Here is a 15,564-nt window from a genome sequence, read left to right as displayed (position 1 = left end):
CGTTCCAAAATTGACACCAACGTCATTTCCACTTCATAATTCTTTTATGCCTGGGCTTCTTCGGCCCAGATTAATTTTCATATTAAACACGACGGTCAAAGTAACCCCCCATTCGTAAAGTTTCGCGTGACGAGGTGAAATTAATTTCTTTTCGCGAATCTCTTCGCTGCAATATGTCACCACAATAGACTGGTTTATCTTGTGTCGCAAGCGGGTCTGCTTGCAAGCCTTCCACGGTGCACAATGGGAATTCCAAACGAGCTTAGGGGCTTCCTTCCAAGGCCGTATACACGTCTTTGCCCCGGTATTTGTGCTCGCGTTTCTATTTATTCAGCCGAGCGTCGAGTCGGTCGTGCACGCTTTTACGCGGTCCGATAGAGAAATCATCCGCGACGCGGCCCCGTCAATCGCCATGGGGATCGTAAAGGCAACGCGGATTCGTATTTGTATTTTTATGTTAATGGGCTGCCGATCGATATCTGTCTCGCCTGACAGACAGATCATGATCTCTACAAATCTGTCTATGTTAATTGGATCAATGCATGACTCAGTATAATATACAAGTCGTATGTAAAAGTGCTTTGATGGGTAAAAGTAGATATCCAATCACAGAGGATTAAATCAACTGACAAAATGAATGTCTACGATTTATTAATTTTTTTCATTAGGTGCTAAAAGTAAATGAAGATCACATTGAGAATTTATGACAAGTGCGTTTTTGCTAATCTCGTGATTTTTATAGCTATGTAATATGAAATTATTAGGAAAAAGTATAACTTAATGGATTCAAAGATATAAGTCTCTTGAAAATAGCTGGTAAATCATAATAATATTATAAATAATATTAGGTTAGTTTAACTTTACTAGTATTAGTCTGCATTATGATTAATGTTATTAATGTCTGTTAAATATTTAAAAAAGTAACAGAAACATATACTTAATCCCACAACCAAATACAAAGATGCTACATGTTACATGGTTACTTAAGGTTTAGTTGTTATATATACATATATTCATTTGGTAATCGACCGTCGATTGGTCCTTGATTCGTCTGACAGACATAGAGATCATGATCTCTATAAATCTCTCGCTGCGTGCATGACGAGTCTGAATTCTACGTTAGTTGGATCAATGGTTGACTTGGTTGTTTTGCAGATACGTGGACGCGTCGCCGTCGTGGGCAAAGCAATTGGAGGCGGATTTGCCGGCAGGTACGACGATCGTCACTTTCACGGCATGGTCACCCGTGTCGAATTATACCAGCACGTGCAGGATAGTGATCCGCGTTCGAGGTGAGTGTTCCTAGATAGTCGTACGATTGTTGATTGTGAATATACCGATTTATGACGAGATTTCTGAATACTGGTCATTGTATGTAGATGTAAGTTTCGCATGTATTATCGATGGGAGACACGTAAAAAATAAATTGAAATTGCAGGGGACGTTTTCCTACAGAAAGCTTTCTTTCCAAATAAATCGATGACGAAAGATAGTGAGAAAAATTTATATCTAGCCAGCTAAATATATTTGTATATATTTTTGAAATTTTGTAAAAGACGAGTCTATATTGGATTATCTTATCTCTGACAAAAACATTCTACGTCAAATGTAGCTATTACATATTCCTATTTGTCAAAACAATGTCCCAATGTATGTTTGTAAATTAGCAAAAAATAGAGTCAGAAACATAGAATCTTATTTATTCTCGCAGCACGAAAAAATGATATCCTGAAGAATCTCCAACAAGTAAAGTTTGAGAGTTTAATTACAAAAATTTCAAACCAAGTTTAAATTCCGTTCGGAAATTACCAACGTCGAGTCGGTGATATTTTTATCTCGTGCAAAAGGTAATTTCACCTGTAACGTTGTTTTCGCAACAAGAGGACATTCGTGAGGCAATTTCTCGATTTATCTACGATACTCGAATCACACACAAACGTACAAACTTTAACAACGTGACTATGAATATGGAAATATCGATATCGAGGAATTATAAGGCTCGATCCATCGATCCGATGGAAAATTCGAAAATTACCGTTTACAGGGATAATTTAATGCGGGGATATCGCGATTTAAATCCTATTTCACGTACGAGTGGTCGGAGAATTACCATTGTCGTTTCAATTCGAATTTATGCGACTTTCGTGTCACGCGATACTCCTGTTAGGCGTTGCGATCTTAATTCCATGGAATTAAGAGACACAGTTGTGGCACACGCTTGCAGTGTATGCATTCTTATATACCATTATAGTTTGCTTCTAAAACTGTTAGGCGTGGCATGTATGTATGTATGTATGGCGTGTATATCTTTTTCAAAGAATTTCCACGAATTAGTAAAATTCGTTTCTACGAAATAGTTTTTAATATTGGACTAATGTTAAGCTATCCAGATTTCAGATATTAACCGTTTGAGTCCCAGGGATCATTGGAAAAACAGCGCAATAGCGCTCGTCATATTTGTTACTTTATGAAATAGATCTATATTATTATATATGAGTACTGTAAGTTTATAAATATTTCAAGTTTTGTTCAATAAAAATTATCGAGAAGATAACAATGAAATACAAAATACCGTCAGTCGCCCGTAGCGTTCAAATGTACTGGGACTTTCCGACACTAAATTTAAATTGCTTGGGACTTGAACGGTTAAATCACAATTTTACAACTGTCTACCAGAAAATATTTTTATTATTAACAATGGATAGAAAATATTCTTCTTATAAGTTAAAGAAATGTTCGACCCTGAAAGAGTAAGATTAAAATTAAATTAAAACGATTTATATATCTTTCATCATTTTTCGTTGAAATTTTGAGACAGCGATGAGGAAAGCGTATTCGTCCTTTCTACGAACAATCGTCTACAATAATCATGCGGTTTACAGTTTCAGACCAAATTAACCTGGTAACTACACAATTTCCTATATGTATATACAGTATAACGTATGTAAGCCTTGTTACGATACAATACAAACGTTCTTAATCAAATAGATATAGCACATTTCATCTATATAATACTTTAATCACAATTACAATTAAATTAATTACTAGATTACATTAAAAAATTACACAAAAACCAATTTCAATTACAATTATTAATTTCATCTCTGAAAGTTAAAGTTAATGAAAGATCGCTGTAGCACATATCTTGAAATTAAAAGATTAATAAAATTAAACAAATGGGATTAAATGTTTTACTATTGATCAATATCGGATGAGTAGAAAAATTGCTATTGACAGCAATTACAAACAATAACATTGAGGTATTACAGGACGATAATATTGAATTAAAATTTGTTTTTCGAATGAAATTTCATCCATGATAGCTTTTGAAGATTAGAACCGTCAAAATAATTTCTCTCCGTATTTTCTCCCTCTATTAAAATTTCCAATATTTTTATTGCTCTTTAAAAACTTTAAGTAACTTGGTTACATTTCTCTGGTATTTTTATTACTTTTCACAGACTTTAAGTATCTAACAAATATTCGATTCATCGACAATTTTTGAGACCTAGTTGACTATTTCGTTCCATGGGACACAACGGTCACATTAAATTCATCGAAACGTCATTGTTTCATTGGTTTCCGCGAGTACGAAATAACACTCGACGGAAAGCGTTCTCCAGAGGACCGCGACGGTTTCCGGTACCGACGTCATAAATACACGGTGGTCCACGTTACCTGTAGCTCTATTTCTCCCATTGGCTTTTCCACCGAGGTCATCGAGATATCGATGGGAAAAAAGTTTTTCACGCTATGGAAACATTATTTCACTGGTGTCTACTGCGCTGTCTATTTTTTATCGACTGCACATGGTTTTACTTTTATTTTTTCTACTGTGCCTTTTCATCACATATGGTAACAGTATTACAAAATTATTTGTCCGGTAAGAACTATAAATTCTATTTAAAAAGGCTATAAATTTAAGTTAATTGATGAAATAAATATTTATAATTTATTAATTTTCTTCGATATATTTTGAAATTGAAGAATTTAGGAAATCATTTTAATGATTCTGTAAAAGAAATAGAATTTAAGAGAAACATTTAGTGATCGTTGCTTGAGACTTTCAAGAGAACCTGAAAATTTAAAAAATTACGAAACTTCGTGCGTGTAGAGTAGGTGATCCGTAATAAAATCCTATTTTTTGTCGATGTTAACTTTAGTTAAACAAGTTTAAAGAAAAATAAATATCTTTTTCGATGGAACGTTTCGTTCCCTGTAGAAAGATTCTATTTTTCATTTGATTCTACAGAATATTCACACGCGTGATATCAGATACGAGATTGTATGAGAAAATAAAATTTCGAATGTCATTTACAACATATTTGAAAATGTTAAAATTGTTTTTCTTTCTTAATGGGGTTAGGAAACAATTTTTCTTCGATCTTTCTACTTGTAATGTTGTATTATAGCGAAAGAGTCACTATATTATATTTATCATATATTATACATAAATATATTAAACATATTTCTATATTCGGAATAAATATTTATATACTCTAAATTATAATTTCTATATTTGGAACTAAAATATGTTTGCATATATACAACATACACGTACATAAAAAAATATAATTAAAATTAAAATTTGGAAAAATCGTAAAATTCAAAATTCCGTATTTCTTAGACAAATTCGAACGCAGCAAGATGATGACTTGAAATCGTTTCTAATTTCATAATTTTCTACGATTTAAAAATATCTTTATCACACTTTATACATGTGAGATTAAAGCATGATAAAAGAATAGATCAATTCTGTAAATATAATGTTAACGTTTAATATTGGAAAAGAAAATTATAATGCTTCTTAATACTGACCTGATAGAAGATAGAATTCTTATGGCTGATTGTTAATGAAATGAATGGCGTTGAGGATCTTGAAAGGAAATAATATAAGAATGAAAAGGAACGATAATAATGATGGTAATAAGAAAAGGTCGAATATGCTGAAAGTAAAGGAACAATAGTAGAAGAAAAATTAATGAAACGCAGAGCTTAAGATCCCCTTTGAGTTTAAAAGTGAAATTTAAATACCGTAGAACTGTTATGTATACTACTACGGTGTCCCGCGTTGATCCTGAGAAGCATGTTTCCATTTTATGGTCATTTACAGCGCGCGACCAACTTTTGCGATCTATTTAATTCGCAATCTATTTAATGTATGTTAACAACAAACTCTCTACTGTTGTAAAGGGAACGAAATTGTTCACGTATTTCATATCTAATTAATATCATGAGAATGCTATTCTGGTTATTTCCAGTCGGAATTTCATGTTTATTTTGCAACCACGTATTTCGTAAACTTTATGTTACTCTTGTGAATATTTATAGTAAAATACAGACGTTTATAAGATCGAATTCTAGCTAAAAGAAAAATGAAACTAAATACAGGATTATTTTTTAAATTTCAAACATTAATACGTTCTTTGTTTTTGAGACGAAAAAATATGAAAAAATATATCGTGGAATCTCAATGACATTGCTAATGTGTAGCAATAACTTATTATAACTATTAGTTTAGCTAGTAAATTCTAGAAAAACTTTTAATGTGTGTAAATTTTATATACAATGCGATCTATTTCTTCCCCTCTACTATCTAAAATTCTACTTACTGGATCCACCCACTACGAATAATACTCAACTGAAACACAGAAGTTATTAGAAAGTATCACTTATTGAATGTCCAAAACGGTCGAGTCGATTAAGATAGTCGTTGAACCAGTGAAAAATCTGTACTTCAAAAAATTGCTGCACGACGAACTCGAACGTGCAAAACCGATAGTGCGAATCGTTAAAGTTTCGATGGATGTATTCGCATTCCATAGGTCGGCCACAATATCGCGTAACGCAGAAGAGAAATGAATGGCTGTGGCCGCAGACAGTTCGAATAGAAACGTTATTTTGCGGTATTATTTGATCTCGGTGATGCATGATTTACGATCGCGCTGCTTAACCAGCGGATAATGGGACCGTTGCCCAAAGCATTCGCGTAAAGAAAGAAATCGAAACGGTCGATCACATATCATCCTGGTGAACAGGCTTTCTCACGTGGTCCCTTTGTTTCTCCAATTTTTCCTGACCGCTTGCCTCGCCTGCCAGGGTGCAACCAACGTGTCCCATAATTCTTCATCTTGATCGTTCAATATAACGTCTCTATTATTAATGTCGGGTTTCTAGCGGTACCCGAGCTCGCGCGAGGCTTAGCTTGCGTTTCGTGCTATTTTATCGGGTTTACGTTTACATGACAGCTAGTTTTTTTTCAGAGGAAATGCCTTCATGGTAAATGTGAATCTATGTACATACTTTTCTGTTGCTTTTATTTTCCGGTAAATAGAGGGAGTCTAAGTAGATACAATTGGATTTTTGTACTTTTTATGTTATTATTTATATTAATTAATATTCTTATCCCCCGTAAATCCTACGTAAATCGTACATAAGATATAAATGCCAAAAATAAATAGAATAATTTTTCTCACAGAATGAAAAAGAATTCCGTTATGTAAGGATTAATTGATACAATTGCAATTTAGAGATCATTATATTCATAAAATCAAAATAATTACAAGTACTTACGGGTTTTTAAAATTTCAAATTAAATTGATAAAATTAATAAACCAAGAAATTATAAAGAGATGCGGTTCGTGTTAGTATGAGATTTCAGAGCTTTCGAAATAATATTCCATAAGATATTATGAAAATAATTTTTAGTAGTTGAATTACATTTTCATAATTTTTCGTCTTACAATTTTTTCCCATAAAATTAAGGCTGCAAAGGAGGCAAAGCCAAAAGCAGTCGGTTTCGTATTTTCGCGCGCACAGCAGGACGCTTAATTCGCAGCAGAGTACCGTCCGTAAATTACGAGCGAGCTTCGTGAAACCACAAAGGCCGATATTGCCATTGTACGAGTCAGGATTTCTGCCCGCTTGCTTCATTTCTTCGCGATATTCGAATAGTCGATGACAGGCGGAATCTTTGCTCGTCCTGTCACTAGCAAACTTCCGTTTCTCCGTTCCTGATTGCTGTTCCTGAAAGGAAGTGTCTCCTACCTCGGGACAAATTACACGGAAAACAATTTAAAGAATGGCACGTAGACGCTTGGTCGATGCGGAATAAAACAGCGTAATTATACGACAGTCTTGCTTTGAACGCGACACAATCAGATTTTTAAAAAATACAAAAAAATTATCTTCCAATATAGTAACACTTACTGTCTATTAGCATTTTGTTAATGTATTTATCAGAAAGATTTTTTTAATTAAATTTATAAATTACTATAAAATTCGCAAGAGGAAAATATGATTAATTTATTAAAATTTAACGCAGAAATAATATTGCATTGAGTTAGGAAAAAATTTTATGAAACATTATACATAACACGAAATATAGTCTACGTTAGAAAAAAATTCAGTGAATTCTATACTATACTGTAAAATTGTATATAAAAGTTGTACATACAACTAGTTTAATAAAATTCGATAACTAAATATCTAAATACATATTGTAGTGTATTTGCTACATGTAGGTACAAGAACATTTTTGTTCATTTTCAATAAATCGGTTTCAATAAATTGGTTTCAACAAATCTTACTTTTTATTGTTAATTAAGTTTATTGTTAATTAGTTGAAATGATGTTGATGAACGTCAGTTAATTTTATAAACAATATTTATAGCTTTATAGACTCAAGCAACCAGCAGACATTTTTATCGAAGTAACGATCGAAAGCTTTAATTCTTCTTTATAACCCAGAAAATACTAAAATTGAACATACAAAACGACGAGGTACCAAGTTAATTAATCATGGGTATAAAAAAAATCCAAACTCTATAAAACAGGTAACTCGCACCTCTCAGTTTTCTAAACCCAAAGATGCAGAACCTTACCGCCGAAAAACATCTCCTTTCCGAGCGCGAAACTTCTAAATTCGTACAATTAATTTTGCCTCCTCCATCCTCTTGCACCTACGTGTTTTCTACGTTACTGTTTCCACGTCTAAGCAAGGTGAATCGTTTCGCGTTTACCCGGAACAAGTTCGCAGACAACAAACTCTCCGGCGCAAAACTACAAGGTGCGCCCTGGTTAAGAATCGGTACGGTCGTTTCTGCTCACGGAGGAACGTTTGTTCGAAGGCAAACAAAAAACGTACGCCAATTCACCGGATAGACCAACGATCGAAGGGCATTAACGAACAAACCGGACGGGTTACAAAGCCGCGGTTCAATCTAGAGTTAGAAGAAAAACAGCAAGAAAGAGAAAACCAGCGAACTCGACGCTGGACGACTAGGTAAAGGTTGGCGGAATCGGAGAAACCAAAGAGGAAGAAAAAGCGAAGGGAACGCAGGATGTGGACGAATAGACTAGCTCGATTCTCTAATAAAAGGAAACTTTTTCAAAAGCTTGGGGACATCGAACGAAATCGGCCTCGGTCCCAGTTTCGAATCGGAGCTCCGAGACTGGTAGAAGTTTAGTTTCGTTGGTAGCGAGTGCACTTAGTCCAGTCTCGCTTAATTACTCATTCCTGAAGTTCGCGAAACTCCCTTTAAGCGAGTTCCTTCCGATGGACGCCGGTGCTGGACAAACAGGAGAGAAAAAGAGAGAAAGAGAGAGAGAGAGAGCTGGCTGACACGGTCAGATGGATTCTGGCTCGATATGCAATTACGTGAAACAGAACTGCTGTTGATCCAGCAGTGCGAGTGAATCCGGCACGGTGATTCTTAATTGCTCGACCTACGATTTCATTATACCGTGAAATCTCCCGCTGGATTAATTAATGGACGATTTAAAAAGCGCCAACTTTTTCTGGCCGGTGGACATGGAAATGATGAAAGCGCGCCGATGTATCGTTGGCCGTGGAAAGAAGTGTCAGAGAACTGTCTTTTGATGATGGACAACTTTGTGTGAAATATCGTAAAAGGAATTATAAGATGTAATGAAAACTATTCTTGTTCATTGACGAATATTGTAGAGTAGTGTTTATTAATATCAATGTATTACATAATAACACAAGAGCTTTAGAAATTTTAACTGAACGTGTAAATGACGAGAAATGTTTTTTCATTGTGGAGAATTTTATAAAATAGAAAGAGTGATGGGTGTTGTTCGACTATGTTCGAGGGAAGACACGTCTGCGATGTGACTCGTCAACGAGAGTCGTAAATTCTCGTCTCCATTAATATCGACATCACGATTCCCTACTTCGATGACGATAATAGGGATATTTTAATAGAATCTAACACAGGGTTTTACAGTTTAAATATAACTATATATTTCACAAAGAACACCTTTGAAGACTGAATGTACGGATGAATGTCAAGTGTAAGCGGAACGGTATCATTTTCTGTGTATCTTGTGCGGAGAGCTGAGAACAAGTGAAGTATCGATGGTGCATGTAGAAAGGATGAAAACTTGAGATGGGTGTGCCTAGAACATGGGACAAACGTTAATTCGTCAATTACAATCTTCGGCGAAGAAGTAACAGCAACGATCATCGCTCCTAATTGGTTGGAAAAGCAGGTAGAAAATGATCGACCCCAAACTGAAGGTCACTCGAGGGTACGCTCTATACCGACATCCCGCGTGTTCCAACGCTCAATTGTTATCGTTAATAAAATCAAACAATACAGTTGAAATAAGAGACTCGACGTATAGTAGAAATAAGGGAAACACTAAACCTTATGGCAGGCAGATGGAATCATTGATAATACAGACTAATTTTCATCACGGCAGTAACGGCTCCTTGGGGATTATTGCTGGTCTGAGTGGATTTGTTAAGGAAAGCGTGGGCGGAGAAATTAAACTGGAGAAAGGTATATGGCATCTTTAGAAAATTAGAAACGGCTATTCTCGAAAGGTTGTTGTTGTGGGAAAGCGATACGGGACAAGTGTCACGAAAATTATTCTTTTCGATCTATACATCGCATCTATTTATGTATATTAGTTTTTATATTTAGAATAGAGTTTAATAATGTTTCTATAGTACATAAATATACTACGTATTTGAATAATGCAAAGATAACTTATTAAGTTTTGGAAAGAGACGATACAATAACTTTATGTTTACTGAATGAAAGTTAATTATAATTCCACTTCAAACTCAATCAAAAGATTAATTAAGCTCTGCATGAAACAATATTCAAATATTTAAACTGTTCTTAACCGAACTCCCAACTTAACAGACTGGCACGATAAATTGTACCCCATTCACCACTTAGTAAAATAGTAATAAAACACCAAATTATATTAAGTACATTGTAAGATAAAGGGATTGAAACGGTTAAAATTCTTTCCTTAGGACTTAGACAGGAGTTCAAACAAGAAATTTCAAATTGGTCAAGCGTGAAACTTTTAATCGAAAACAAAACCATGATCAAAGAACTATTCTGGTGCAATTTATCGCGATAAATGTCCTCGTCTGAGTTACCGTTGAGATCGAGGGCATCAAGGATCTTGTCGAACTATTAAATCGGATCTGTGAAACTTTAAATTGTGTCAGACCGTCTTAGCAAAGTGTCTCCTAACACGATTCGTCGCTGCTGCTCGTCAGATCTTGTTTCTGGTTTAATTAAAGGTCATAAAATGATAAGCTGGATAATCTATTGACATGGAGAAGCAACCGATTGGTAATTGCAGTCAAATCGATCGAGCCCTCCAACGAGGATGATTTACTATGAGTGTCGTGAGAAAGAACGTGGGTAGCTCACGCTTGCAATTAGTTACGTTTATACGTACATTTTTCTTTGGATCGATTTGGCTGGAGCTTAAGCATCAGTGAGTCTTATAATGAAAAATGAGAAAATAGTTTCGTTACAGCCTCATATACAATAATTCGCAAAATGTTCTTATATTTATTATAAAAACCGAGAATATTCAAACACAACATACAAACATCTTTATGAATTTTTTTATGAATACCTGTGTAAATTCTATAGAATTTAGAACATCAACCGACGGTTTGACTTTCCCTGTGTTTACTTTCCCTGTGTGGGAGTCGGTCGAATAATATAAATAGAGAAGGGCGGGGACTTAGGATAGAGAATAAAACAGGATTTCAAGAAGCGAAGATTAAACAAAGAAGAAGAAAAGCAAGTTAAAAGTTAGAAGGAGAAAGGAAGAGAAATTAGAAGCGAAGAGTTTTGAGGAAATACGGAAGAAGACTCAGAAAATTGATCGCCTGGATTCCAAAATACTACACCATTACATATTTTTTTTTATTTTATTTTGATTATTTTACAATTTGTCCTTATGGACATTTGGTAAAGTGTTATATCTTATTGGTGAAGAAAAAGAAAGTAAAAATAAATATAACATGTGGGTGGTTACCCCCAGCGGGGTGCCAGCTTCGTTTTTTCTAAGTTATATCTTTTATGGTTACATATGTATCTACTTAAAATTTCGAACCAATCTAAAAATGTACGTGTCGCATAAAATGTGATATAGATAAATACTGTAGATTTAAAACATAATGTGATTTTGTATTACGTTTATCTGAGTTGTACATCACTTCTGCAATTTTTATGTAATTTTTAACGTTATTAACTCAGAAGAAAGGAATATCGCAATATCTCAAATAATAAGACAAACAAGCTAAAAACAGTCTTCTTTTATCGTATAAATGAAGAATATAGTAGGAAAGAGATATCGATTTCTCTCTTGACGTAAGAGAAAACATATCTTAGTACCGAATGCACAGTGAGCTTTACCGAGATATTTTATTGTTAGCTAAGTTTGAGCATAAGACACCACGTATCTGTTGTGGTTTAGAAAATCCCACGAGGAAGACATATAACGTATACTTGCCGTACTTGTACTTCAGTTCAACACTAAATCTACCACTGCTGATCAAATTGACCGTTTTCAAATTTCTACACAAATTTAACTATATTTAAACGTTATCATAAAGCTTCAAAATTTATGACGTTTCATAAAACATGTATACAATACATTTTTCGGTATTTATTTTCAGTTTGCTTTTTTCTTTTCTAAGAAGAAATTATATTCTGTTTTCTCTACCGCGGGTGGTCAATTTGACTGGTCGATAAAATATTTTATTTACTTTTAAAATAAATGCAATCAGTACAAAGAAAATGGTATCTCAAGGTCAGACTACAAACAAAATCAGCAATAGCAAATAACAACTGTTACGCCCATAATCTTGTTATAAACCATAATTCATCCCTCGATCAAGATAGCCACCAGGTATTAAAATATATTAACTCAGGCCCACAATAATCCTAAGGAACCGCCATAAAATTTAGCATTTTTTACGATCAATTGTTACAAACATTTTAAAAGTCGAGAAGTTTCTTAGGGTTATTGCTCATTCCGGTAAAACACGGGTCTTTCCTATGTTCAACGATCAATTCCACCTTCGAGCAACCGTTGATGGAGAACGGCCAGCACCCATAAATATTTTCGTATAAATATCGTCGTCAGAGACCATATTCTTACTTGCTATCGTCCTTTCGACCAGAATAGACCTCAGTTTGTTAATCAATCAGTCGACATCTAAACTTGTTATTTCTAAAACTCAGACAGCAAGCATCTCAGAGCGTTTTGTGTAAAGTTGTTATAAAAGAAAAAGTAAAGCATATATAATTTGACAATAATTTTGTATTCCGCACATGGTGTTATTCTGTGATAAATATTTACCTCAAAAATGTCAAGACTTCCCCCCAAAAAAACATTATTAAGAAGAATAACGGACATAGAAGAAGACTGTTCAGTGTGCGTTGAACAAGATGAAATTACAGCAACTGAAAACACCATGGAAACACATGAAAAGCTATTTACAACCGAATCAGAGTTGAATATTATAAATAAGCGTTCACTTCCAGCGCAAAAAAGAAAGAAATTATCGTTGGCAGCAGAGAGTGAGACTGATGTAGAGAGCCAACTAGATCCGATGAGACAGTTTGGAGAGAAATAGATGCAAGTTCCAAAGCTGGCAGGACGTCGGTTCATAATATTTTTAGGGATATGCTAAACGGCATATAATGAAAGGACAAGTAAAGACGGCATTTTATCTTATTATTGATCACCGTATAAGGAATCATATAATAAAATGTACGGAAGAAGAAGCATTTAGAGTATTGGGACTAAGTGAGAGCTGGATACAACAAAACTAAATGCATTTATTGCTCTGCTATATACCCGCGGTGCATATCAGGCAAAGAATTTCGATGTCTCATATTTTTGGAGTAAAATTTGGAGACATGCATTTCTTTCAAAAACAATGGCAGCAATGACTTTGCTGAAATTATGAGGATTATATGATTTGATAAGAAGAGCGAAAGAAGCCAACATTTACGAACCAATAAATTTACAGTGGTATCTACAGTATGAGACCGATTTATAGAGAATTCACAAAATTGTTATAAACCTGGTACACGCATTTCTGTTGTATAAAGAATCGCGGGGGAAAAACCTTGCAATAAAACTATCGACAAGTTCAGATTCATTACCACAAAAAACTTGTCAAGTAAAATATTATAAAGGTTACAAAACTACGAAAATCTGTTTAAGATGCGGGAAATATGTATGCGGCAAATGTACATTTGATGATAAGATAATTTGTAAAAAGTGCAGCGAAGATGAATGAGCTATATCTCTATATAAAATAAAACTGTAATTTTATTTAAGTCTATAATTGAAATTAAACAAAAGTAAATTTGGACGAAATGTTCTAAAAGTTCATCATTTTACATACATTCAGTTATAAATTGACCGTTATCTAAGTTAAATCATAAAAGCTATTACTTTTCTAATCATCGGTCATTTTGACCGGACAGGGTAGGAATAGGTATACACGAAATGTCGGTGGGTTTAGTGTTAATGATCAAAAGAACTAAAGTGGACTGTAAATATTGTTGTGATTTTTTGCTTCAAATCACTTTCCAAACATTGCTCTGGATAACTCAATGATGCTCAAGGCACAATATAAGTGAAAATGGCTACGGAATAGTATTGTGTAGCATATATACATAGTAGATATGTGTATATAGTAGAAGTATGTAGAACTATGTATAGATTAGGTTGTCCGAAAAGTTTCTTTCGTTTCATAAGATGATGATAGACGAACAACAATTTCTGTTTTATACTATTTTATTGAATTAGGTATGATGCATTTCGTTCTATTTCTATTATTATATTCGTGCATAATTCAATGAACTAATATAAAACAAAAAACATTGTGCTTCTATTATTATTATTATTATATATACAGTAGCGGACAAAAGTTTAAGACGATGATTTGTAAACCGGATTACAAACATCTTATACGCATATTGTTCTTCTATTCGGTTTGTCTCTTTGGAATAACGTAGCTGTATGTTTGACCTTCGTAACCTCAGACAGTCAGTTGTTAAATACAAACAATGTAGGAGTTACAACAGTTAGTTACCGCCTAGCACTTGGAAACAGTGGACATTAGTTTAAGACGATCTGTGTAAAACGTGAGTACGAGTACAGTTTTTGAACATTTTGATTCTGGAATGTCAAAATCATTGTTTAGTGTACCTTTTATTGCTTAAAATTCATTTAGGTAGGAACAGACTATGGGTAAATCAAAGAATTTACTTGAAAACGAAAGGGAACAAATCGTAAGGCTGCGAAAGCAAAGTAAAACCTTCACCGAAATAGCAAATATAGTGAACAGGTCAGAAACAGCTTGTAAACAAGCTTGGTATAAATGTTTAAAGACAGGCATGTATTGCGATCAACCGAAAAACGGAAGACCACGGAAAACAACACCGAAAATGGATCGCCGGATTCATCGATTGAGCGAAAAGGATCGTTTTCGTAGTGCAAATAATATTGCTGCGGAGATAAACTATGAAAACGATACACAAATTAGTGCTAGAACTGTTAGGAGAAGATTAGAAGACTTTAACTTAAGAGGACGAAAACCCCAAAAGAAACCACTGCTGAGTTCTAGGAATCGAAAAAGACGACTTGCATTTGCTAAAGCTCATAAGCATTGGACAAGTGAAGATTGGCAAAAGGTATTGTTTTCTGACGAATCGAAATTCAATCGCGTCTGTTCTGACGGGATACGGTACGTTAGACGTCGAATTGGCGAAAGTTTGAAAACACAGTGCGTTTTAAAAACTCTTAAACATGGTGGTGGCAACGTTATGGTGTGGGCGTGTTTTTCTCGAAGCGGCCCTGGTCCGATATGTCGTATCAATGGAATTATGGACCGTTTTCAATACAAGGACATACTCAAGAACACAATGTTACCTTTTGCACGCAACAATATGAGTGATGATTTTATTTTTCAAAATGATAATGATCCGAAGCACACGGCTCGGGTTGTGAAACAGTTTTTTCAAGAAGAAAATATCACCGTGCTGCCGTGGCCGTCGCAATCACCAGACATTAACCCAATCGAGAATTTGTGAAGCATCATAAAAAAGACAGTACAAGGTTATAAACCGAAAAATTTAAATGAACTTTACTCTACGATTGAAACAGCCTGGAATAATATTACGGTAGATTAATATAAAAAATTAATAGATTCTATGCCAAGAAGATGTACCGAAGGGATAAGAAATAACGGATATTGAA

The 15,564-nt window shown here is 34.4% G+C and overlaps 1 protein-coding gene across 1 annotated transcript in view; it reads left to right on the top strand.

Annotated features, from left to right (window-relative positions):
- The window catches only part of LOC132906065 (fibrillin-1-like), a 78,850-nt gene that overhangs the window by 24,560 nt on the left and 38,726 nt on the right, over positions 1-15,564 (top strand). Inside the window, exon 14 of the mRNA XM_060957925.1 lies at positions 1,156-1,292. Within this exon, the coding sequence (XP_060813908.1) occupies positions 1,156-1,292 (137 nt within the window). The remainder of the gene's footprint in view (positions 1-1,155; positions 1,293-15,564) is intronic.

This window comes from Bombus pascuorum, chromosome 1 (genome assembly GCF_905332965.1).
Source record: "Bombus pascuorum chromosome 1, iyBomPasc1.1, whole genome shotgun sequence".
Taxonomy (NCBI): Eukaryota; Metazoa; Arthropoda; class Insecta; order Hymenoptera; family Apidae; genus Bombus; species Bombus pascuorum.
The sequence above is the reverse complement of the archived record's forward strand: the minus strand, read 5'-3'. Positions and strand labels throughout refer to the sequence as shown.